This window comes from Cyprinodon tularosa, unplaced genomic scaffold (assembly GCF_016077235.1).
Source record: "Cyprinodon tularosa strain WSP-4 unplaced genomic scaffold, ASM1607723v1 ctg294, whole genome shotgun sequence".
NCBI lineage: Eukaryota > Metazoa > Chordata > Actinopteri > Cyprinodontiformes > Cyprinodontidae > Cyprinodon > Cyprinodon tularosa.
The window spans coordinates 368010-395477 of record NW_024039001.1 but is presented as its reverse complement, the minus strand read 5'-3'; the positions used below and the strand labels follow the sequence as shown (position 1 = coordinate 395477).

At 37.7% G+C, this 27468-nt stretch overlaps 1 protein-coding gene across 2 annotated transcripts in view; it reads right to left on the bottom strand.

Annotated features, from left to right (window-relative positions):
* gpr158a (G protein-coupled receptor 158a) overlaps positions 1 to 27468 on the bottom strand; it is a 106446-nt gene that overhangs the window by 10805 nt on the left and 68173 nt on the right. For both annotated transcript variants that reach the window (XM_038291106.1, XM_038291105.1), the window contains exons 6-8: positions 10236 to 10345; positions 9018 to 9256; positions 849 to 987 (exon numbers count right to left, since the gene is read on the bottom strand). In XM_038291106.1, the coding sequence (XP_038147034.1) occupies positions 849 to 987; positions 9018 to 9256; positions 10236 to 10345 (488 nt within the window). The remainder of the gene's footprint in view (positions 1 to 848; positions 988 to 9017; positions 9257 to 10235; positions 10346 to 27468) is intronic.

Here is a 27468-nt window from a genome sequence, read left to right as displayed (position 1 = left end):
CACTACCAAACACTATCTTTTCTCCATAATCCTTTTTTTTTTTTTTTACCTATAATGGGATGTAATTAGGATCATTGTTTATTTAGACAATCTATTTGTCCCCAATTTTTAATTTGACAATGCTTTAATGTTTGCACATATTGTTTTAACTTTTGATATTTTGTGCTGTTCACAAATATTGGTGCAAAAACTTTGGATCTAGAAAGCAATTTAAAGATGTTCCTCAATTTTGAAGATTTGAAATTTGACTTTATCATTAACAGCCTGATGGTTTTTGCCATCCATTTTGCGTCGAGGGGTGCTGGTGCCTATCTCCAGCTGTCTACGGGTGAGAGGTGGGGTCCACCCTGGACAGGTTGCCAGCCCGGCTGGGCAACACAGAGACAAACAACCATTCACACAGACTCACACCTAAGGACAATTTAGAGAAACCAATTAACCTAACAGTCATGTTTTTGGCCTGTGGGAGGAAGCCGGAGTACCCAGAGGGAACCCACACATGCTCAAGGAGAACATGCAAACTCCATGCAGTTCCTCTAGATTCCCGGAAGTTTTTATATTATGAAAAAGAAAATAGTTTTTCTGCAAATCATTAAACCAAAGAATGTTGCTAGGCAACAGGAGTGACACTGACATGAGGGTGGAGACAGTCGGGGAAAGTTAGGTGGTCTCAGTTCACAGATGATCGCTTTGCTTCATGTTTTTTTTGTTTTCTAGGCAAACAGGGCTATGTAACTAACTTCAAAGGACGCAACCCCTAAATTATAATGTGTCTTCTTGTGTGGGGTATGCAAGTAACTTATTTTAACCATATGAGCTAATGTGGCCAGATGATTGGGTGTAGTTACCTGATTACGTGGAAGATAGATGAAAGCACAAGTTCGTTGTGAATAGCAATGGCCATGTATCGAGGCTCATGGAACGCCGAGGGCACGGTCCTCACGGCGTAACAAAGGTACACGCCCCACAGCAGGAAGAGGAATTCAGCTGTAAAAGGAAAGCATAAAAGGAAAATAAAAGTCATCATAAGCATCGTCAACAGGCTAGCCATCAATCCTTATCAAAGTTCAACAACCAGAGACTTTCCCAGTTCAATCCCCATACTCCACAGACTACACACACACACACATGCTCAACAAACCTTTTGGTTGCAGCTGTGGTTTTATTCTCTTGACAATAAATAAATCCCTGAGCTCCTTCGTTATGGCGCAGTTTATATGTTTCTAAGATACCAAAGCCCAACTGAGGTAAACAACCTGCTGCGACCTGTTTCAACTGTGCAGCTGAACCACTTGTGAGGCACAGCGTCACTACACACAGCTTCATTTAGCTGGAATTGCTCAAATTGATTTTCTTTCTTATTAAAGAGGCGCATTAGTTGCCAATATAGAGCGGTAGAACACAGTTAGAGAAAAAAGTTTTTTTTTTAAACTATCCATTTGGAACCATTTGACTCACATTAACACATTGTTGGGAGGTTTTTAATGCAAACCTGTTCAGAGTTACACCTAGTTATTGGGGTTTAACTGCATAATGGCAAAAAATGAAATAAGACAGCATTTTGCTTGTGTCTTTGCTTGATTATTGATTATTGTCATCTGCAGCAGCGCTGAAACCAAGAAAATTAAGAAACCAAAGATCCTTTCAGCTGCCCTCACTATCCGCTGCAGGGCCCACGCCCATCCATCTTGAGCATTTGACCTTCAGTTCCAAGTTGAGACGCAGCAAACAAAAACTGATGAATAATTTTGTAAACTTTCTAAAACAAAAAAGCGCTTTAAAACAACTTTTAGCATATACTAACAGCTCTAGGGCAGATTGAACGGCCAACAAAATAGTAATAATAATAATAACTAATAACTAAAGAGTAGGATTTCAATCCCTAGAAGCAGGATAACACATGCCGCTGCAACTTTTACAATATAATTTGATGTTAAAACCCCCTGCTGTAAATATTTTTACACTTAGCTCAACAGCTGATCAGAACTATGTTTCCTAACGAAAGGTTAATCATTATCGTTAATTATTGCATAGTAAGCATATTTTTGTCTGTTTTCTAATCAAAATTTTGTATTCAGTTTTTTTTTTGTAAACACAATTTGAAATAGAATTGATATTTTAAACAACTGCCAGGCAAGTCCAGCTTAGATGAAAGTTTAGCTATATCTTTTATAATACCCCTGATCCATTTTATTGTTGTCTCATCATGTGGCAAATATTACCACAAACTTTAAGCAGGTGCTTTTTTTTTTCTTCCTGTAAATCTGTGTCATACATAAAGCTTTGTTCTTTGCGTCCCCAAATTTATTGTGTTTTTCTGTAATTTGCAGAAATATAAAAGGGTTGACTGCCCTCTAATGCATGGAGATTGCATCATTCAAAAAAGAAGAGACAACACAAAGATTTTTATACAAACAGGAAGCAGAAGCCCTCTTAAATTTTTACTTGCTAAGGCTATCTCAAAATTTGCACTTCCATCTAGTTTAAAAGAGATAACACAGAGTTAGGTTTGCAAATATTTAACACTCGAACACACTGAGTGGACTCTGAAAGAAAAGTTTTTTCTTTTTTTGTCGGATTCTGTTATACATATAATCTTTTGAGCGAATGCTGTTTCACTAAGGCACTAGCTTCAAGACACTGATAACTTATGAGATATGAAAAACTCAGTTTATTGTTTGAATATTTTTTAAACTTCATTTATAATTTGAACAGTTAGTTGGTCCCACAATATTGCAATAAAATCGATCTTTTAAATCTGTAAATTATTATAGAACAGACTCTTGCCACACCATTTCACCACAGACAGCTGTTATTCCAACAGGTAACTGGCTTAGAAGAGGACAGAAATCCAGTCATCCAACACTCTAAGGAAGTGTGGGCAAGGATCCACAAGCTACACAAACTCTAACATTACAAACAGCAGTATTTCTCTCTGTGGCTCAATCCCAAAATTAAAATAAATGCAATTAAGGTAAACGCACTGTGTTTTGGAGAAAGTGGTTAGAAAATGGAATCCACACAATTGGCGATTTTTTTCAGTGAGGGTATTATCTAATAATTTGCTGATCTTGTTCAGGAGTATAATCTGCAAGAAAACAGTGACTTCTGGAAGTACTTGCAGATTAGACAGTGCATATTGAAAATAAATCTAACAACAGAAGAAGACAATGTAATTGTGCAGCTTCTGCAATGGCCAGTTAATCACAGGGCTTCAGTGTTTTACAATAAAACAGCTTTTTGAACCCGTAGCTCATGTGAAAACCTAAGAGTTATCTGGCAAAGAGACATTGAATGTGATATAGACAAGGACACTTGGGAACAAATATTGGTCAATAATGGTAAATACATCAAAGAAGTACGGTGTAAATTTATTCAATACAAAATTCTACATAGGTTCTACAGGACCCCATGCAGACTGTTTAGAATAAGATTATTAAATAGCAATGTTGTCTGGAAGTGTAAAAAAGAAACGGGTACTTTTTTACCTTGTATTTTTACCTAAATTGGCTGACCGTGTGTTGTAAGCTTTTATTTTCTGCATATTATACCATGTAAGCTTTGTTCCGTATTTGTTTGATTCCTTAAATAAAAAAATTTAATTTCAAAAAAAAAAAAAAAGAATATCACTTATCAAATCACCTGGGGGTTAGAGCTGAGTCCACTTGAAGAAAACAGATAAATTGAGAACTGATGAAAGCCATAGGTTCTTTTTTAGATTTAAGGGAGTGATTTTATTTCTTTGTAGTGTCATAGAGCATGTTTAAATTATTGATAATGCCAAAACACTAAATTCTAACCGTTTCCGAAAGGTCAGCAGTATTCCATGTAGTTCTTTTTTCTGTACTCAAAGAATATTATTGCTGAAAGAGCAGTTTTCTGCTGTATTTGTTAGCCCACTCAGTTAGTTTCCCTTTGCTGTAGGCTCCCTTAAATTTACCCTATTATTTCAAAGCAAGACAGAAAATTAAACCCACAGCACTGCAGCAGTATTAGACTTTAGACTGTGAGCCATAGCAGGTGTATTTCATAAAATCTGAAAGATTTATTGTTTCCCTGTGTGTTTGCGCTGGTGTTCAGGCAGAGACAGAGCTGACTTGCAAATCCTATTTTTACCGCCTAATGAACAGAATGAGAGTGCATGCTCAGTATACAGTAGCACAGCATGGTGTCTCTGCTTGTGGCCCATCTGTTTGTGAGAAGCTACTTTTCTGTCATATAAAGACTTGGCTAGCAGGCATGAAGCACGGGAGACAACAGATGAGGGTATTTGATTTCTCATATTCCTTCCTCTGCTGTCTTCCTCTCAACCAAAGCAGTGAAAAAAGTTGCGGTTATAGATATTTTGTACCTGTATAAAAAGTTTGCAACTCAGCGTTGCAAAAATAACACATATCTTGATACTTTGCAGCTGGATTTTCGTACATAGCACAAAATTACGTCTCCTCTTTTTCTAATTATTTGTCTTAAGTGGTTCACATCATTAAATAGATTTAAATATCAAAGAGAGCCCTAATAAAAAAAAAATTGTAAAGGATGACTCCATTTATTATGACAATAAAACATCTTTGGACATCTGCTTCCAACGTTACTATCCAGGTCAAGACTTTAATTATTAACAAACTTTTGGAATCCCTCAAAACAGAGCCAGTCTGATGAGCTGAAGCAGGCTATAATATCTCAAAAAGTAAACATCACACCCCAAGTTAAACTAATTGCAGAAAGATGGTCCAAAGATGGTCATGTGAAAAAGATTAGTCCATGCAAGCATTAAAGACCGATTACCAAAAAAAAGTGCAGACGTTGACTGTGTCACTTAAAGGGATAGTTCGGGATTTTTGACATGAATCTGTATGGCATCCCCATCACCAGTGTCATGCAATCACACTGACTTACCCCTGGCAGCGTCCTGTGAGCAGAGTTCTCGTCCAGCTTTGGTCAAGCCGAAAGTAGTCCGGCAGGTTTGCTAGACCCAGCGAAATAAAACGTTTCTCATCCCAAAACATTATGTGTTCAAAAGAGTGATATTTTTGCATCCCAAAAACATTGTAGTGGAAAAAGTCACACGTCGTTATCACTTGGTCCTATTTTCTCTCTGTTCGTATCAGTGCGCCCGACACCATGACCTGACAGCTAGGGCCTACTAACCTGACAACAGCCAGAGCTAGGCGGAGCGAGGCATGCATCTGGCTGTTGTCAGGTTAAGGGCCTACCTGTTTGATTCGCGATTGTTTACTACTGGGGAAGATGTCTGACTACGAGAGCGACGAGGAAAACATCGACTTCCACTTAGAGCCAAAGGGATATCTTTATGAACCCGAGTACACTGACGATGAACTTCGACAAATGGAGTTAGATCGGGCAGAAAGAGAGAGGGTGGACAGAGAAGTGATGGAAGCTGAAGCCGGAGCCGCAGGAGCCTCAGCTGGAGCTGCGATATCCAGGGTGGCCGACAAATCATGGTGCACTTGTTTCAAGTGCGAATTAATGCAGACAGAGGTGGATGCTACTGTTGCCACGAGTGGGATTTAGTAATGCCCGAGATACAGAACCTTTCCATTGATGAGGATGTCGGAGTTGCAGCAGCTGCTGTCTGCATCACAAACAACAGCGACTTCCCTGCCCTCCTAGAAGTTGAGCTCGCTGTCAGAATGACGGCGCGCACTGATACGAACAGAGAGAAAATAGGACCAAGTGATAACGACGTGTGACTTTTTCCACTACAATGTTTTTGGGATGCAAAAATATCACTCTTTTGAACACATAATGTTTTGGGAAGAGAAACGTTTTATTTCGCTGAGTCTAGCAAACCTGCCGGACTACTTTCGGCTTGACCAAAACTGGACGAGAACTCTGCTCACAGGATGCTGCCAGGGGTAAGTCAGTGTGATTGCATGACACTGGTGATGGGGATGCCATACAGATTCATGTCAAAAATCCCGAACTATCCCTTTAAGGCCAGAGTTTAAGATTGAGCTATAAGACAAGGACTGAACATAATGGGAGAATAAATCAAGTAAAAAAAAAAACAAGGATAAAAAAATTTTAACCCATGTTTGCCAAAAACATCATGCAACCAAAGACTAACTTCTTTGAAAGATTTTGTCTTACTGTACATCTGTGTATCACTGATCATCATCACAAAACTAAAACTACATTCCAGCCCTCTTACATGGTGTTTGTGGTGTGATGGTCCGTGGCTGTTTTTCGTTTTTTTTCTTAAAGGTACGTTGTGTAACCTTTGGCCACTAGGGGCAATAGACCCTTTAACCTTCATGTCTAGCGCCCCCTAGTGGCCACAAGTGCCGCAGCACTGTCACAAAATGCAACAAACAATCAGCCAACCTCCCAAGTCTTTTGATTGGGGGCCGCGTTAGGCATCTGCGTTCAGCAAGAAGGGCGTGAGAAATGCTGCTGCTCTCTGGAGAGCACCGTCGAGGCAGATCAGACTGTGATGTAGGGAAGAATAGCGGTGCAGGTAAAGTGAAGAGCCCCTGGGTCGCTTAGATTTAGTTTATGCCCTGCCTGCTTTATCTGCCCGTATTTTGCTTCTACTAAAAATCGAAAATAATAACAAAGATATAGGACTGTATTATAGGAGCAAAGTCTAATAATAAAATTGAGAAAATAGTTTTACATCCAGCTTCTTCTTTCAGCCTGTGCCAACGAAGAAACTCTTTTCCATAATCGACTCTTATTTATACTCAGCCATGACCCCTTTCATGTTTTCTATTTTGAGGCTCCTCGGAAGGTTTAAAATTTTCCTTGCTCCAGCCATGACTAGTAGTCAAGCAGGCGGAAAAATAATAGGGCAAAAACATGAGCTCCATGACGATAGAAGTAAAGCCATACGTTCTTCTAAGTCACATGACCTGGTCAATGACGTTCCATCATCTCCCAACTAACATAGTCGGTAATTCAAGACGAGAGCCCCGCTGTTAGCATCGATAGTGTGAAGTGCTTTATATTGACCTGATATGCTTTAACTCTTTAGATCACAAAACCAACAGTGTGCCTTTAAGGACCTGCAAGAGAATGTCCATCCATTAGTTCATGACCTCAAGAAAGAGTTCACTTGGGTCATGCCACAAGTCATCAATCCAACACCAGCAAGTACATCTCCAAATTCTTGAGTTATATATTTAAATCAGAGTAAAAACAGTTCTGCAAAATATATTTGGCCAATATGTCTCCCAGATTAATTGACAGGCAGTTATTGTCACCAAGTCTTGCTCAAACAGCTATTAGGTTTAAGAGGCAATCTCTGATATAAGATATTCCTTGATGACCAGGCAAAAATACCCAGACTTAATAACATGACTCTAAAGGCCAAATCTCTGAGAACTCATGTTCTACAGGTGCTGGTCATAAAATTAGAATATCATGAAAAAGTAGATTGATTTCAGTAATTCCATTTAAAAAGTGAAACTTGTATATTATATTCATACATTACATACAAACTCATATATTTCAGATGTTTATTTTGTTTAATTTTGATGATTACAAATGACAACCAATGAAAATCTCAAATTCATCATATCAGAAAATTAGAATATTACTGAAGACCAATAAAAACAAAGGATTTATAGAAATGTTGGCAAACTGAAAAGTATGAACATGAAAAGTATGAGCATGTACAGCACTCAGTATTTAGTTGGGCCTCCTTTGGCCTGTATTACTGCAGCAATGCGGCGTGGCATGGAGTCGATCAGTCTGTGGCACTGCTCAGGTGTTATGATAGCCCAGGTTGCTCTAATAGTGGCTTTTAGCTCTTTTGAATTGTTGGGTCTGGTGTATTGCATCTTCTTCTTCACAATACCCCATAGATTTTCTATGGGGTTAAGGTCAGGAGAGTTTGCTGGCCAATTAAGAACAGGGATACCATGGTCCTTCAACCAGGTACTGGTAGCTTTGGCACTGTGTGCAGGTGCCAAGTCCTGTTGGAAAATGAAATCTGCATCTCCAAAAAGTTGGTCAGCTGCAGGAAGCATGAAGTGCTCTAAAACTTCCTGGTATGTGGCTGCGTTGACCCTGGACCTCAGAAAACACAATGGACCAACACCAGCAGATGACATGGCACCCCAAACCATCACTGACTGTGGAAACTTTACACTGGACTTCAAGCAACGTGGATGAAGTGCCTCTCTTCTTTTCCTCCAGACTCTGGGACCTTGATTTCCAAAGGAAATGCAAAAATTTACTTTCATCAGAGAACATGACTTTGGACCACTCACCAGCAGTCCAGTCCTGTTTCTCTTTAGCCCAGGCAAGACGCTTCTGACGCTGTCTGTGGTTCAAGAGTGGCTTGACACAAGGAATGCGACAGCAGAAACCCATGTCTTTCATACGTCTGTGTGTGGTGGTTCTTGAAGCACTCACTCCAGCTGCAGTCCACTCTTTGTGAATCTCCCCCACATTTTTGAATGGGTTTTGTTTCACAATCCTCTCCAGGGTGCGGTTATCTCTCTTGCTTGTACACTTTTTTCGACCACATCTTTTCCTTCCCTTCGCCTCTCTATTAATGTGCTTGGACACTGAGCTCTGTGAACAGCCAGCCTCTTTAGCGATGACCTTTTGTGTCTTGCCCTCCTTGTGCAAGGTGTCGATGGTCGTCTTTTGGACAACTGTCAAGTCAGCAGTCTTCCCCATGATTGTGTAGCCTATAGAACTAGACTGAAAGACCATTTAAAGGCTTTTGCAGGTGGTTTGAGTTAATTAGCTGATTAGAGTGTGGCACCAGGGGCCATCAATTTTGAACCTTTTCACAATATTCTAATTTTCTGATATGATGAATTTGAGATTTTCATTTGTTGTCATTTGTAATCATCAAAATTAAACAAAATAAACATCTGAAATATATGAGTTTGTATGTAATGTATGAATATAATATACAAGTTTCACTTTTTAAATGGAATTACTGAAATCAATCTACTTTTTCATGATATTCTAATTTTATGACCAGCACCTGTACTGTACTCATGCACCCTGCAAACGCAGAGGGCGGACTACAGACTTACCAACAGCCATCATGTAGTCCCAGCGGTCCAGGAGGCACATGCCGAACTGACTACCATCGGGCGTGTAGCCTACATCAATGAGGGCCAACTTCCTGTCTGGGTTCTGACAGACGGCAGATGTCCAAGCCACCAGGAACCAACAGACGATGAGCAGGATGATGGCCAGCAGGCGCATCACTCGCCAGCTGGTCATATAGGGGATCCTCTGAGCTGTCCGGGATAGGAAAACCTTCAGCACCCTGCGGAGGAGGAGACTCACATTAAAGATTCTGCAGAAAAAAAGGATAACCATGTGTGGCGCCAGAATGTCAATTTTCCCATGTCTAATCTAATACTTGATGATTATTTACATAATATGGTTTAATTCTTTCCTTATTTCTTATTTTCCTTTTTTGTTTTGGTTTATTTCAATTTCCCACATTTCCCAGTAAAATACTGAGATTTAAACATCTCTTATTTTATTGAACCCTTTTCATGCTTATTGTTTCCTAAGGGAAGATTGGGAAAAGCCTTAGAAAATCCCAATTAGAGAATGTTGCACCTATGCTCCCAGCTTCCAGAAACACATTTTGATCCAGCATATTCACTGAGTTGCACTGAAAAGGGTCTCTAAGTACAAACACATGATTGTGCAAGATACATTAAAACACATGACCACCCTGCTATTCTTAGACTCTGCCCTTCAAAGCAACATTGATGTAATTTCCACAGCGCTCCCCACTAATGAGCCCCCCATCAAAAATTGATCCACACAGTACGTTAGTGTCCACTTATAAGGCATCACTTACCCTCATTCCCTTAATCTCCATTTCCACTTTTGACAAATCCATATTTCAAAGAAAAAAAGACCCAGACAACAGGTTTTCCTCTTTAAACACAACTCAAATGCTGATGTTTGTTTTTTTTCCTTTTGTTTTATACTGCTAATCACTGCCGAATAGCACAGCTAGTTCCTTTTTTCTCTCACATGTTCATCTCTACCGGTAAGTCCTCTATATTTCTTAGAGGTCAGCCAGATCCAGAGAGTCCTGCATTTTCCTAATTGTTTTATCTTGGCAGAGGATCCACTGTAAAGTCTGGTGATGAAGTGGCTGAGAAATACCCAATCTCTTGACTCTCGCTTTTCTCGGAATTTAAAATGTAAGATTCAAGGTAATTGCTCTGGATAAAGTCAATATTGTCCGGGAGGTGATTGTAGCGGTGAATAATGGACAATACCTGTAGAGCTTGAGAGTGAGTGTTCCGTAGACGGTGGCAAAGCCCAGAAGTCGAACCCAACGCAGCAGGATGCAGCGGAAAATACTCGGATGGAAGTAGAGAATCCCAACCTTAAAAGAAATGAAAATGATTGAGGGTTACCATGTGAAAGATAAAGGACGCTCTGTTGTTGGGAAATTAAATTCTCTCACAGGAAGCTGGAGCTTCACTGCAATCTCAGTAAACCACTCTATAAACACAGATAATTTTATTCAAATGTTTGTTCAAACCGTTCTGATGTAGCATCACATGCAACACTGCAGGGTTTCTGGCAGTTTCATTTACTGCCTGACCTTGCTGCTCATTAACACCCTTTTTGCTGGTTGCATGTTCTCCCACATCATTCAAAACAGATTGCATTCATTCTTACACTCCTATGCTATCAAAGCTAAAGTTGTAGGGCTGTAAAATTAATCATCTCTGACTCGATAAACAAGGAGAATAAAACTTTTATCATGAAGTTGAATAGCCTCCTGAGATTCAGACTTTTTCAGACAAACCAGCAGATGGAATCTGTTCATGCTTCAGCTATCATGCAGGGAAGGCAGATGTAGCATCTAACTCAACCAAAGCTTATTTCTCTGCTCTAATAAGAAACGCAGCACCGGCCACAATTATTGACACCCCCGCTATAAATACTCTCTACCCCCCCACCCATCCCTGTGCCAGTGAGACAGACAACACTCAGTGTTTTTCTATGGTATTTCACATAGTTACAGCCTGACGAGAGACATCTTTCACCATTCTTCTTTCCCCAATCACTTTAGATCAGTGGTATTTACACTGAGATTTTAAAGTTTAAACCCAAGGAAGCTTTTTATTTTATTTTAAACTTTCTATTGAGTAAACAAGATTGAATGCTTATGGTCCTATTAACGATGTAGCTGAAATAAAACCAAATAAAACCCAAACTTTTCTTTATAAAATCAAGTAACTTTATGTTTTACCGGACCACTGCCAATGTAAGATGTTTTAATCGGCGAACCTTGCTCCAAAAAAGTGACAATCTCCCCATGAAGGATTGAACTGTTTGCAGGAGCCACAAACAATAAATCAGAGGCCACAAAATGGCCCCAGACTCTTCTTTGGACAGCCATTCTCAATATCCTCCAAGGTCTTTGAATCTCTCCCTAATTCTTAGAGTCAGTTGACACTCAGTTGACTTAACACTTTTTCCTATTTTTTGTACAAGAATGCCACTCATTACTCCCATTTAAAGAAATGCATATTATTAATAATGCAACTAAAATGTCTATGTCACAACTTTTGATAGGATCAGTGAAACAAGAAGTCAAGCAGGGTGTTCCTAAAGAGAAGTTCATAATTGGCCCTACTCAGTTAAAACATTCACTGGCAATTCATAACCATTCATGGCAGGAATGGCCCAAGGCATAAGGATACTAAGTGACTGCTAAGGCGGGCATACAATGTACAATATTTTCAATCGTTCTACTCAGCTACAGCTCAAACGTTGCAACTAAACCGCAGGATTGTCCGTAAAAGTTTACAGCTCACAATGTATGTTCTTACACTGAAAAGCCCGACGCTCTGATACGATCTAACTGCTCACATTGTATGTCCAAAAACCACACGTCAGGCTCAGTACCGAGTGATGGCGCTGGTCGGACTCGTCAATATGGAAGTCAAATGTGGACATTAGAAGTAGAATTCACTTGTTTGCACAAGTGCACTGCATGAGGTTCTGGTGAATCGGCTCGTAGATGCCCGTAGCTCTGCTCCAACAGCAGGATTTTCTCACGACAGCTTATGAAGGCTGACTGAATTTCAAACATGTTTTTTTTTCCCAGCATTATGATTCCTGATTCCTGATTGGGAGGTGGTCATGAGAGGCTAATTGCTCCTTGTTAGCCACTGTATACTACATGAAGCAGGACGCATGATGAGGCTGAAACTTGGCCCTATCTAAAACATTTCACACGACTGGAAAGTCACCCTGAAATACTATATAAATACAGTTAACTAAACAAGTCTATAAAACTATTCATTTTTACATTAGTATAACTTTAAAATGCAGAAACCATTACTCTTACATAGATAAAAAGGATATTGGTCTTGTGGCAAATTAACATAGAGCTAATTATTTTTCTATCTGGTTTCAGATAACTATTTTATTACCACAGTTAACTAACATGCCTAATATTTCAATATTTGTCAGATTTAACTACGTCTGATTTCGTATAATTAGATTTGTTACTTTTATAAATGTACTGTAATTGTTGTTGTTGTATAAAGTCCACTATATAGTCCTCACTCTACATAGTGATTGAGGGATCTAGGGGTTAGGGCGGATGTTCGGACACAGCCATTTTGTTTTGTTATTTCCTCAGGAATAAGCAATGGTTAAGAATCAGATCTAACTGTTTCTGATCAAACAAATCATTTAGTAAAATATTATTTAACCATATATTGTTTAATTGACCCCTGGGATTTGCTTTGTGAATTGGTTAAAAAACAACAGTTGCTTTAAATTAGAATTCAAAGCTAATTTAACCTAATTGGAAATTCTTAAAGATAGACTTTAAAACATGAACCCAATTAACTGTGATATAATTGCAGCCTTTTTATTTTAATTTGCCTTTTTCTTCTATGTGTATAAAGCAGTTATTAATTAAAGTTGAGTTTCACTAACTTAGCTAAGAGGTTCTATCAAAAATATTCTTGACCTGGAGATTAATTAGTTGTGTTGTTTATTTCTTATATTTTTTAATGTGTGCAGCGTAAACCGTCTGGCATTTTAGCTTGAATAACACCTTCTTCTTTTATCCTAACTCAGCCAGATGAACGTGTGTCCATAATACAATACATGACATTCCAAAGGTTATTTGATCAAATATTATACCACATAAATGCATAAAATAGATTATCACGCTGTTCCATGGGCTGGCATTGTATACAACTTAAAATTACTAAGGTGTGTGAATGATCTGACTATTATGGCATGATGTTCAGATCAATGGAAAACAATGGATATCATTGGTTAAAATAAACAGCAGAAACTACATTTTGCTAAGGGTTTCAAGTAGTCTTGGCCCAGCCGTGGTTCTTGGCATTATTTGAACAGAACATCTGAAGGGTTTCGATATCACACAAAACTTTACCTTTGAGACCCAGAGGAGGGCATCAACCCATATGTTCTGCACAAGGCCCACAAACACTCTGGAATTTGGCCAATTCATGCTGCCAAATAAAAAAAAAATTAAAAGAGAAAACTAAACACCGATGGTCTTCCAGCGACATTAAAAGAGCGAGAATGAAGAAAGAAAGAAACAAACATCTGAGGCGACATAATTATCTGTCCGCTGCAGATGTGCAGTGATTTCCCCTGTGGGATTGTTAATGGTAATCGGATTAGCTGAGGCATTAATACGTTCCCTCTGGCAGTGGCAAAGACGCAGGCATGCGAATATTAGCGCTCACTGAGTTTGAGTCAGTAGAGGGACACGGAGGAACCAACAGAAGAGCGTGGATCTTCACCCTCCAGCCAACAGAACGGAAACCTCTGACTCAATCCGAGTGCCTCATGGTTGACTCAGCTTCTCTAGAGGGATGGGGGCATTTGGCAAATAATGAATGCTGACGTTTTAATTTTACTTACCAGGTGCTTTAATTCATATTCTAATGTATATAAACCTTTTGGCTCCTTTTTAAAACAGAGATCAAAAGCTGATTAACGGATTGCAACCTGGACAGGTACTGTGCAACATGCTGACGCACATTTGAGCCCACTGGGACACAAGAGGTTGCAGGAAAACTGAGTAAAAATGCAACTGGGAAAATAGGAGAGAGGTGATGACTCCTTTAAGTTACCTTCCAAACAGAAGCTGCGTGTTATTTAAGGTAGGTATTATTATTGGTGAGTTAAGGGGACATTGAATACAATTCTCCCTGAAAAACAAGGTTTATCTAAATAAAGAAAATATGTGTTTTGCTCATCTTCAGTCGGGAGTTTATGTTTGAATAGCACAATGATGTCTATGAAACTGAAAAATTCAGGCAACAATGAGTTGCTTTTTGTCTACTTCATGTCAACAGTCAGGTTCTATTTAAAAGGTTTATTGAATCTGAGTGGCATTAATCGGACTGGTTGTGCCTGTTGGAATAAGAAGAAATAATATAGTTAAACACAGTTAATAGTTGGAGGGTTGCATTTTCATTAAGGGCCAAGTTGGTTTGGATTTTTTTGTTTTGTTTTTCACTTTCACTTTTTCACTCACTTCATATTAAAATTATTTTTGATGATCTGAGATAATTTAGTGTGAAAAAAAGTAAAAATTAAGATTAAGTCCAACTCCATGGAAATTATAAGGCTTTTTATGCTATTTCTGGTCTGGTTTTTATCAATGAGTGTAAAACCCAGCAAATTCTATCAATTATGTGACCTAAAAAAAAACACAATGTGCATTCCCCTTTGAAAAAAATTTAACAAGACTGTAGGGAGATGCAAAACAGCAAATTCCAAAAAAAAGAAGAGATATTCTTCGATCTCAGAGATTGATTAAACCAAATGAGCTACACATCAAATATAAAAAAATCCATTAGGTCTAACATAAGTGAAAAAAGGCACTGAAATAATAAATCATTTCATAGAATATGAGCACAGTCTTTGTCCTCAAACTTCATCTTGGTCCTGAGGTCTCCCCATGCTGCTTAGAAATTCATTACCCAAGCTTTTCTAGTGATGCCCTTTGCATTAGGAGACTTTCTGGGAAACAGCTGGCCCTCGATCTTTAGATAGGTTTCTCCTAACGTCAGCTTGCATAAAGAGTGAGATCAGTTTCTGCCCCCCTTCACTTCTTAAACCTCCCATTAAAAATCGATGCTAAGTGCTGGGCATAAAGGGTGCAGGAGCGTCTAAGCAAAGGGATCAAACAGTACTCAGACTGTGTCTATGTATATGAGGCTGTAAAAGTGAAAGATCTTATTAACATACACCCTTAGAAGACAATTAGCTTTGAATCTTTTACTGAAACCTGAACAGGTTTGCATATTAGGGTGTTTTATCTGACCAGTTACAGTACCTCTTTTGTGAATGCAATAAAATTTCTACTTTAGACAATAGGTAACATTGTTGTTTCTTTGTATTAAAATTGAATTATAAACAACCAATGCCTATAATAAAAAAAGATAAGAAAGACATGCTGCATATTTTGGACATGGACCTTTTTATATCTTCTAGTGGAACCAGAAATCATGATCTGAATCTGCTAAAAAAGGCGACTGTCTCACCATAGATGTTTGTCGTATTTAAAAGATCTTGTAGATACAATATATATATGTATATATATATATATATATATATATATATATATATATATATATATATATATATATATATATATATATATATATATATATATATATATATATATATATATATATACATATACATATATATATCTGTTTCAATGTTAAATGTATTAAATTCTGTGCTGCAATCAGTGCCCTCTCTGGTTTCCAGCTGTCGTTACCCTGGTAACCACAGAGTGTTCACCTCATATCTGGGCTTCAAAGTAAAAGCATGCACTAAATGTTGTAAACATTGCAGAGGGTTGCTTCTTTGTAAGTTGTGCTACATGCAAAACCTTATGAACAAAGAAATGTGGAGTTCCATAATGAGGCAAAGCACGGACGTATTGGGTTTTTGCACTTTCATAAAGTTGTGCAATCATGGTTTAAATGCCAGTGTGTGAAGGATTTATCGATTTCTGCAGGCTACCCACCGAAATATGGCAATCGCTTTTCCAAAAAGTGATGGTCTGTCAAAAACAGGTTGGAAGTGCATTGCTATGTTGCTGTAATCTCTTCTAAAGTCAAATACCCCATTTTCTTTACTCTATATTTTATTAATTATTTTAATTCCTACCATGTTTAATAATATGTACACGTAAAATACTTTTTTTTGTTTACTTCCATTAATTCTTTCTTCATTCAATCTCCTTAATTTCTGGTATAACACCAGTAAAAACTTATAACAGCCAAATATATATATATATTTTTGGGGATTTAGATAGCTAAATAAAACATACCTGGCATAAGCAAGATTGATTGTGTAGAATTCAAATGGAACTACATGGTATCAATCCGAAAAGCCTCATGTTGAAAGTGTTCCCAGATGGGAGGGACATTCAGTACATTTCTTCTAGCAGATGGGTACCTGCCTCCCAGGAGGAGTTTCAACCAATCACAGAAGCAGCTTGATTTGTTTCACAACTAGCGGAGAAATTAAACTCTTACCAAATCCGGTTGAGAGGAAGGAGTAAACATCTCCCCAATCTAGAACGGCAAAGAATGCGTCTTTGCGCTCATTTTCCACAAAGAAATAAAAGAGTATCACAGCTAAAACACACTAAGCCATGTTTTTTTTTCTTTCAGCTATCCACCTCTGGTTGACATCTAAAAAGTCACTGAATTTCATTGGTCACAAACATTTCTGTAGCGGGGCTAAAGCATCTGCTCCTGAAATAAAATGCAAAACGCTCACAAGATTCATCTGGCTTGCAAGATAAAAATAAAAATATTAAACAGTACATTTTAATTAGCTCAATATTACATTTTTGCATTTATGTTTAAAAAAACAACAACAAAAAAAAACACAACAGCAATGCTATTTTCTTGTAAAGAGCAAACCATACACATATTTGAAACTTAATGGCTGACAAAATGTATCAAGACACACCAATTAAATATATGATTACATAAAAGTGAATAAAATGTAAAACACTGAATGATGAGAATACAGAGTGAGTCAAGTTTCACAGAATTTAAATTATCATACACAAATTTATCTCCAGCTGTTAATTGGGTGTTGCTAAATAAGGCATGATAGGACAAGAAACAGGGTTTCTGATTTGCTCCTTTACTTACTTGTGATAATCTTTTCACCAAAATCACATTTAATTTCAACACCCACCAGCTGGCTTACATACTTTATAGTTTCAGGGGCTGGTAGAGTCCCCTCTTGTTTAGGATTTTTAAAAAAAAATGTTGTTTTAGCTCAGCACCTTCTTCTCTTTGATAAAAACAAAAATCAAAAACTGGCATGGAGGCATGAATTTTCTCAAATGTTCTCAAAATTTGATAGATTGGGTACATTCATTGAAATTTTTAAAAGATTAAAAACTCCACCTGACTTAAATAAATGCATGATTAGCGGTCCTCTGCAGCTATAAGAAGGCCGTACAATCAGTTGAGTGGGTTGTGAGTTTAAAGATTTCAGGTCTATATTTGGTAAATAGCTAAATAGCAGACAGCAAAGGTTCAAATAATCATTTTTGTATTAAAGTGTTTTCTTTCCAGCACTGTTGTTAGCTAACACAATTTCTCTTAATGACATAATCAATAGACACAAGAAAACAATCAAAAGCATTTTTACCCTTTTTTTTTTTTTTTTTTTAACAGACTTTAGGAAAAAAATATCTGTTTCCAAGTCCAGATATTTCAAGAAATGTCACTATTCTGGTAGACTACAGTACGTCAGGTTCTGTCTTATCATTGCTGACGGCTTCTTATTTATGTCATGATGGGTTCATTGGTGTGATCCAATTATGCAGAACACCACTGAGACGGAAACAGGAGTAAAAGGTTTAACAGAGTTTATTTTCACAAGCACTGAGATTATGACTGGTTCTGGTTCAGGCCTGGGAAACTGGTTCACCGGAGTCTGCGTGAGAAACAGTTCAGTTAGCGTTGCGCATAGGAGTTTGATTCTTGACAGTCTCTGAGTTATACCTTGAGGGTTCTGGATGAAAGCCTTGAGAGGGAAACTGTTGGATCTGGAGAGGATTTGATCAGCAGAGTCAGTAAGCTGCTTCAGCGTCTTACTTCTTAAGAATGAGCAGACCTTGGCTTAGAGTTTCCAGCTCTTGGTCCAGAGCTGCATGGAAGTCCAGAGAGAGGCTTCAGGTTTGGCTCAGAGGGCAGGCTCGGCAGGTTAAGCTCTTCCTGAGCTTCACAGGGGAAAAACTGGTTTCCAACTGGATCAACACTGCGGCGTTGAGGCAAGGTCTGAAGACAGCTTAAGTACTGTGGATCCTCTGATGATGGGATGGGCTGCAGCTGTGCAGGAGGCTCAACTCAGGAGGACCCACGGCGGACTCTGCTGGAGAAAGGTGGTACTTCTCCAGCTCCCAACAATTTAGTTTTCACACTGCATTATCACCAGTTGCATGACTTATCAAATTGTTCTTGTAAGTGTCTTAAGGAAGTATGATTATTTGAAACATTAGTGGAACCAGGTTCATGAAGGTTTTCTTTGCAAATTATAAGGTCTAAAGCCCCCTCTCAGAAATATGTGATCCATGTCGTGCTTGGTGCAAAGCTTTAGGTCCACCACCAGTCACCCCCTTTCTTTGGACTCAGCAGAGGAAGCCATATTTGGGAGCTCTCCTGAATGGTTGTCCCTGCAGACTGGGAACTACACTCTTCAGACTGTTAAAAGTGAAGTAGAGCTGCAGGCTACTTAAAGACCTAACTTGCCGTAAAACAGACTCTCTTCAACATTCTCTGACATAAAGAACCATCTGAATAAGAGGCCTAAAGGGTCCCTACTAGAGGAATCATGAGGCCTCAAAAAAAAGGACACAACTGGGCATGCAGAAGGAGCAGCGGTTAGTGTGCACAACCCATGTACGGAGGCCGTAAAAAGGAGCCCCTAGTGCATAAAAACTCAAAGAAAAAATGTTTAAAAAGGCCACAACTAACCTCCCATTCAAGGTTATCCAATCACAGAGAACACTGTATGGAAATGCTGAATTTACCTGAACTCAGAGATGCCTCAGCTTACCAAACCAAACATCAACAAAGGCATCAAGTCAGACAAAACACAGGGCAAGCATTTCCCGCTAAACAATTTGGGTTTTTTATGATTTATGATCATTTAGTTCATTAATATGTTTGAAAATTGAACCAGAAAAAATTAATGGTGACCACATGCTACTTCTGTGACCCGATGCTAAAATGTTTTGAGCTATTGTCTATCAAACAATATAACAAACTTTATATCAATAAGGCCTTAAGGATTGGTATGATGTTAACATATATGCATTTCCTGAACCGCTTATTACATTTGATTGCTAAAATATGACTGAAGAGTCCTTTTAAATGTGTCCCCTTTTGTCTGCTAGCTATTAGCTCCTTTGTCTTGATGAACCTAAAGGGATCCACCCACGGTTATTCCCTGGGGAACAATCACAGAAGGTTAAGAATTAATAATTGAAATGGTTTGTGATTTTAGTAGGCAAATACTTAAATAAAATATGCTTGCACAAAAGATTTATTTACCTCTAAAATTTGCACTTTTTTATTGATTTGAAAACATTCCAATTGCTTCAATTTACTTTATCAATTCATATTACCTCATTCAAAACTCTTCAGGATAAAATTTGATTCTCAAGCATTAAATTCATGCTAAACAATAATATCCATGTATAATTTTATTAACAGTTTTCAAAAGTTTTCTTTTGCCTTTTTCTTCTATGCACACCATGGGCGTAGGTTTGCATAGGGACCATAGGGACATGTCCCTACCAACATTTTGAACCGACCTAATTGTCCCTACCAATAATTGGATGTGAGCAACATGTTTATAATTTCCAGCAGTAGTTGTTGCAGCAGTGGCTTCTTTTCCTCTCGCAGCTCCTCTGCCTGGTCTCTCCTGTCCCTTTCATGTAGCAGCGCATGGAACTGTGCTGCGCTGTTTAACTCAACTCTCATTGGTTGTTATGCCTTAAGTTCCGCCTTCTCTCTCTCTGATTGGCTGTTTTCTAGTCCGCGTGTATGAGGTGCCCCCAGGGACATAAATCAGAATTAACTTGCATATACACATATTAAATTACACTCTTGCATATAATATACTGAAAACCTCACACAAACACTAGTAAAAAGCTCTCACATAAACTAGTGAAAACATTGTCCTCTTATATAATCTACTCAAAAGCTCTCATACAAAGTAGTGAGAACTGTTCATATAAACTGGTGAAAAGCTTTACCTTTCATACACACTACTAGAAAGCTTTCATATACACTATTAAAAAGCTCTCATATACACTACTACAACGCTCTCATATACACTATTAGAAAGCTCTCATATACACTATTAAAAAGCTCTCATATACACTACTACAACGCTCTCATATACACTATTAGAAAGCTCTCATATACACTATTAGAACGCTCTCATATACACTATTAGAACGCTCTCATAAACACTATTAGAACGCTCTCATATACACTATTAGAACGCTCTCATTAACACTATTAGAACGCTCTCATATACACTATTAGAAAGCTCTCATATACACTATTAGAACACTCTCATAAACACTATTAGAACGCTCTCATATACACTATTAGAACGCTCTCATTAACACTATTAGAACGCTCTCATATACACTATTAGAACGCTCTCATAAACACTATTAGAACGCTCTCATAAACACTATTAGAACGCTCTCATAAACACTATTAGAACGCTCTCATAAACACTATTAGAACGCTCTCATAAACACTATTAGAACGCTCTCATATACACTATTAGAATGCTCTCATATACACTATTAGAACGCTCTCATATACACTATTAGAAAGCTCTCATAAACACTATTAGAACGCTCTCATATACACTATTAGAAAGCTCTCATATACACTACTAGAACGCTCTCATAAACACTATTAGAACGCTCTCATAAACACTATTAGAACGCTCTCATATACACTATTAGAACGCTCTCATACACGCTACTAGAAAGCTTTCATACACACTATTAGAAAGCTAAAATATATGGTCCCCCTCCTTTAATTTAGGCAAACATTGCTCAAATATCACCGAATCCAGATGGTTTGTTGTTGATGAAGAGAGGAATAAACACAGTTTAAGATTTGCAGCTAAATTAATTTGTTTCTATATTATGGAACTGCTATCAGGCACTTCCCATCATCTTATATCAGTAATAAAAAATTATAAATACAAATTTGGTATTTGGTGACTTGACTTTTATTTCTGTCAGGCTGAAGTGAAAAAACTTGGAAAGAGACTGATTCTCTTGGCGTTTAAAATAACAACACAAAACAGCATAAGAAAACCGCATTTATTTTTTTTATTTTACAATTTTGTAAACAACAGCGGCTGATTAAACTAAATTTCTCACCTTGTATAATTTTACGACTTTTTATTTAACCAAGAAATGATCCGAAAGGCCTGGGAAATGATCAGATCCGCTTATGTGGCTTCAACGCGCGGCGCACTCCCGACACAGGTGGAACAGATTTTCACATGGGAACAGAATTTCGCACAACACCGGAAAAGGATCTCTGTTGAAGCAAAAACATAAAAAATAAAGTCGAGTAATGCCCATGCTTCTGTGAGTTGTTTAGCGGATAGCTGAGCATGAATCAATAATTTTATTTGATACAATTTCGGCCGGAGATAGCACAAAATGTACGGAGCTAGCCAGAATGACATCCGTTTAAAACAACTTCTGGTGTAATGACGGTCCTTCCTGTTTCACTGAAACGCCTTCCGTTTCAACTGAAACACCTTCCGTTTCAACTGAAATCCGCTAATAGCTTTTCAGTAGTGTGTATGAGAGCTTTCTAGTAGCGTGTATGAGAGCGTTCTAATAGTGTATATGAGAGCGTTCTAATAGTGTTTATGAGAGCGTTCTAGTAGTGTATATGAGAGCTTTCTAATAGTGTATATGAGAGCGTTCTAATAGTGTATATGAGAGCGTTCTAATAGTGTTTATGAGAGCGTTCTAATAGTGTTTATGAGAGCGTTCTAGTAGTGTATATGAGAGCTTTCTAATAGTGTATATGAGAGCGTTCTAATAGTGTTTATGAGAGCTTTCTAATAGTGTTTATGAGAGCGTTCTAGTAGTGTTTATGAGAGCGTTCTAGTAGTGTATATGAGAGCTTTCTAATAGTGTATATGAGAGCGTTCTAATAGTGTTTATGAGAGCGTTCTAATAGTGTGTATGAGAGCGTTCTAATAGTGTATATGAGAGCGTTCTAATAGTGTTTATGAGAGCATTCTAATAGTGTTTATGAGAGCGTTCTAATAGTGTTTATGAGAGCGTTCTAATAGTGTTTATGAGAGCGTTCTAATAGTGTATATGAGAGCGTTCTAGTAGTGTATATGAGAGCTTTCTAATAGTGTATATGAGAGCGTTCTAATAGTGTATATGAGAGCTTTCTAATAGTGTGTATGAGAGCGTTCTAATAGTGTATATGAGAGCGTTCTAAAAGTGTTTATGAGAGCGTTCTAATAGTGTTTATGAGAGCGTTCTAATAGTGTTTATGAGAGCTTTCTAATAGTGTTTATGAGAGCTTTCTAATAGTGTGTATGAGAGCGTTCTAATAGTGTATATGAGAGCGTTCTAATAGTGTTTATGAGAGCATTCTAATAGTGTTTATGAGAGCGTTCTAATAGTGTTTATGAGAGCGTTCTAATAGTGTTTATGAGAGCGTTCTAATAGTGTATATGAGAGCGTTCTAGTAGTGTATATGAGAGCTTTCTAATATTGTATATGAGAGCGTTCTAATAGTGTATATGAGAGCTTTCTAATAGTGTGTATGAGAGCGTTCTAATAGTGTATATGAGAGCGTTCTAATAGTGTTTATGAGAGCGTTCTAATAGTGTTTATGAGAGCGTTCTAATAGTGTATATGAGAGCGTTCTAATAGTGTATATGAGAGCGTTCTAATAGTGTTTATGAGAGCGTTCTAATAGTGTATATGAGAGCATTCTAATAGTGTATATGAGAGCTTTCTAATAGTGTTTATGAGAGCTTTCTAATAGTGTATATGAGAGCTTTCTAATAGTGTTTATGAGAGCGTTCTAATAGTGTATATGAGAGCTTTCTAATAGTGTATATGAGAGCGTTCTAATAGTGTATATGAGAGCTTTCTATTAGTGTTTATGAGAGCGTTCTAATAGTGTATATGAGAGCTTTCTAATAGTGTATATGAGAGCGTTCTAGTAGTGTATATGAGAGCTTTTTAATAGTGTATATGAAAGCTTTCTAGTAGTGTGTATGAAAGGTAAAGCTTTTCACCAGTTTATATGAACAGTTCTCACTACTTTGTATGAGAGCTTTTGAGTAGATTATATAAGAGGTCAATGTTTTCACTAGTTTATGTGAGAGCTTTTTACTAGTGTTTGTGTGAGGTTTTCAGTATATTATATGGAAGAGTGTAATTTAATATGTGTATATGCAAGTTAATTCTGATTTATGTCCCTGGGGGCACCTCATACGCGTGTGCTTGGAGCGCAACATTGAAAATTTATTCACACTAGAATGAAGCGGTTACTACTATACTATACTACTAATATTAGGCTGCAAAACTAGTCCCGATAAAAAAAAAAAATTAATATCATGTACACTAAAAAACAAAAACCTTTTTTTTTTTTTTTTTATAAAACAAAATATTCTGAGTCAGCCAGGAGTTCTGATGACTGCTGGAAAAATGGGCAAATAAAGGCTGTAAGCCATCAACATTTCTGATTCTTAGCCACAGCCAATTAAGAAAGAAAATGTGAGGGTTTCCTTTTTACCGATATTAAGTTGATATTACTGTTTTAATTTTTTTGTTTTTATTTTTACAATTTTGATATAATAACTGATCTAAGTGGGTTGCTCTGTGGGGAAAGGCACATTTTACATTTATATTACTGTGTGTTTTAAAGTCTCTATACTCCACTTAATGATGAATCACTTACTAAATTAGTTGACGATTATTGAAATAATCAATATGATTCATTTTTTTCCCCTGATGAAATACATGAAATTGGCTACACAGAGTAACTACAGCCCAGATGTTCAACTTTTATAGTGAAGTTAATATCTTAATGAATGTATTATTTTGCTTGATACAGAGAGAGAATAGTAGGTACAAATACTAGAGTGGGGTTTAACTCTGCACAATTCTGTATCTTCAAAAGAAAATACTGTATTTACCTTCTCTCTTAGTCGTTCAAAGGAAACCGTTTTCAAAGTGGAAAACAGTCCTAATTCCACATTCATCAGAGCCGGTGATACTTCAAACATTTATAAACAGCATCTAATGAGGGTAGAGCTTATAACATTTTTATTAATGGAGCAAAATGTTGCTTTTCTCTTTTAACAATGAATTCCTCTTATCAGTACGGATACTCACATCGAGCATAAAAAAGGGCATGCATATTGCATAGCACCAATGACACCAGACCAATAGTGTCCCTACCAAAGTTCAAATCAAACCTACGCCCTTGATGCACACATAGCAGCTACTTAGTTTAAGTTGAGTTCTCTTAATTAGTTAAGAGTTTTAACCAAAATTGTTTGACCTGGAGTTTAATGTTTTTCTTAATAAACTATTATATATATATAAAAATATATATATATTTTTTTATTTACAGTGGAATCCGCTTATAGTGGTCACACTGGTCCAGAGCCAATTTCAACACTATAAGCGGTTGATTACTAAAACTGAATTTACCGTTATTTCACTTATCTTTTATGCAGAATATCATCTAAATGCCATGTGTATTGTTTTTCAATGAGAAAAATGGAATGAAACAGATAGCTTCCTCATTTATTGAATTTTATTACAGTACCATGCAAGTTTAAGTACAGTATACTGCGCTGTGCGCAAACATAACTCCGGTAGCCTACGTAACTTATCATGTGCTGAGCGTCGGCTCTGCTGTGCCGCCGGTGCATTTATTTTAACAAGTCTGAAAATAAAGTTTGAACGGTTTCATAGAACAACATGGAAGATAACTGCATAGGCTACAGAAAATTAAAGCTAGCCTATGTCTGTTTTATGTTGCGGATCTGCTGTCAGAGTTTTTTAAACCAACATGCAGGAGATCAGTCTTTGAAATGCAAACTGCATTCCTTATCTCAGCTCTGGAATGTAATACAGTCTCCTCTTCTTCATCATCATCCTCTCCTTGCTGCGCGCAGCACTGGTACTCGCACCAAAGCGCTCTTGTACCTCCGCCATGATGTCCTCATCAGTCACGGGCTCTGACGACGGAGTGCTGTCATCACTTTCGATCCACTTATTAATTATTTTGGCATATATTTTACATTCATAAAATGGCCAAAAATTAACATTATAAGCAGATTTCTTGATTACTATATACAAATTATTTAAACCGCATTTGTATAGAAATTACTCTGTCCCAAGCCTTTTGATCTGTATAAGCGGTTGATTACCATATCTGTGACCACTATAAGCGGATTAAACTGTATTTATTTTTTCCGCACTAGTGGTCCGTTATTTTGACAGTAGGCTGACAGGAAAGAGGGAGAAACATGCAGCAAAGGACCACAGGTCGGACTCAAATCCGGGTCGGCCATGTCGAGCACTAAGGCCTCCGTACATGGCTTGTGCGCGCTAACCACAGCGCCACCTACTGTACAAGCCCAAAATATGACATTTTGAATTAAATTTGTCTTGAAAGTTTGACCAATGACAATTTCATTTATGATGAATTCTGTTTGATATGTATTTATAGAACAACACATTTGAGTCCAAGAGTTACTTAATTAGATATTAAATAACATAAAATCCCTATATACTTAGTATCTTAATTACTGCCTCTCACTGTCTTTACTGGGTTAGAAATTTACCAGTCCTCCAGGGAACAGTGACCTTACTGTAAGTGCGACCCTCAACTAAGGCCATAATTAAAGCAATAATATAAACAGAACCAGGGTTAGAGCCAAACAGAAACAAAGCCTGAAGGGTTTCATGTAAAAATGGTAAAACACCCAGACATGACCGAAAACACCTCAGAGAATATCACCAAGTGTTTTGTGCCAGGACTCTTTAGATAATTAGCTTTTGCTGTCAGGCAAGGAAAAAAAAAGAGATATTTAAAAATATAGCACTTCAGGAAGGAAGCTGGTGGATTCTTTTAGCATAATCATGCTATTAGGAACAGAGAATAAAATAAGTATAAGTGTCTAATAGAGTTGCAAGATGTAGAAGTTAAAAATGTTTATGTACATGAGCATGACATACGAAAGGTTCTGAGACCCATTTAGCTTCCTGTGAAGGTCATTGTCTCACAATATTGATCTCAAAGATGTCAGGCCTCTATCTCCATGCCATGTAATCATATACCTCTTACATGAAGGTAAAAATACTCCTCTGTCCTCAGTCTGGATGTTTATTATTTCTAGTGTAATAGCGTCTAACTTTGGTAAACCAAATTCAGCCAGTCAATCAGTGTGAATATTGAAAATTACGGCCTGAATGGAGTTATTGTCTCTCTTGGCAGTTGAGTATGATGAGCAGAAGAGCAACTTCACAATAAAGCACTTATTGAAATAAAAATGTCAAAATAAAAAAAAAATGTATCCATGAGTCATCTGTCGGTGATGCATGTAAACACATTGCTTTTGTTTGCAATAACAGCTAAAATAGATTAGCCAGCACCAGTCAAAAGTGCTGAATTTCAGCCTTCTGTGACGACAGCTCCTTTCAAAACTGTTACCAGCTAAACGAGGGGGGTATTACTCCAAGACATTTATAGTGTCTGTCTCCTTCTGACAATAAAAATGGGATACTGCAGCCCTGGGAATTATTCTGTCATAACAAAGATTTCATGCTAGTTTGATGTTTTGACATGAAGAAGACTGCTTTCTGGTTCACCCTTGCTCCTGGAACCAGATGGACCCGGTTTAAGTGGTCATCATCTCCCACTCATTACTTTTCTTTCCCTAAGCACCACCAGTGTGATTGAGAGGGAAGGAATGTCACTAAGGATAGGTGGGATTTTGTAATAGCAATGGATCCATTTTTATATGAAAGCTGACACTCCCTGCCGCATGGGAAGGCCTTTCTGGAGGGAGGTAATGGTTTCTTCTCCTGCTGTTCCCTGAGGTGGGCTGAGTGTAAATTACATCCAGCTTGGCCTCTGCTCAAGGCAAGACTGGAGCCGAGTCACACCCGCCTCTCACAATTCCCCTCACTCCTCATCACTGCTTAGATTCTGAGATATTTCCATCATGCCAGGACACAGAAAGACATCTAAGGCGGAGCAGCAGGCCTACGTTCGCCATTGCTATCTTTGTTTTTTTCTTCTAATCTCCTATATCTTCAATTGCTCTGTTCAAGTTAAAATAACCATGCAGCTTCACCTTCCAAGTAGTTACTGTGTTTTTTGGCTCTCTGGGGAGAGGTGA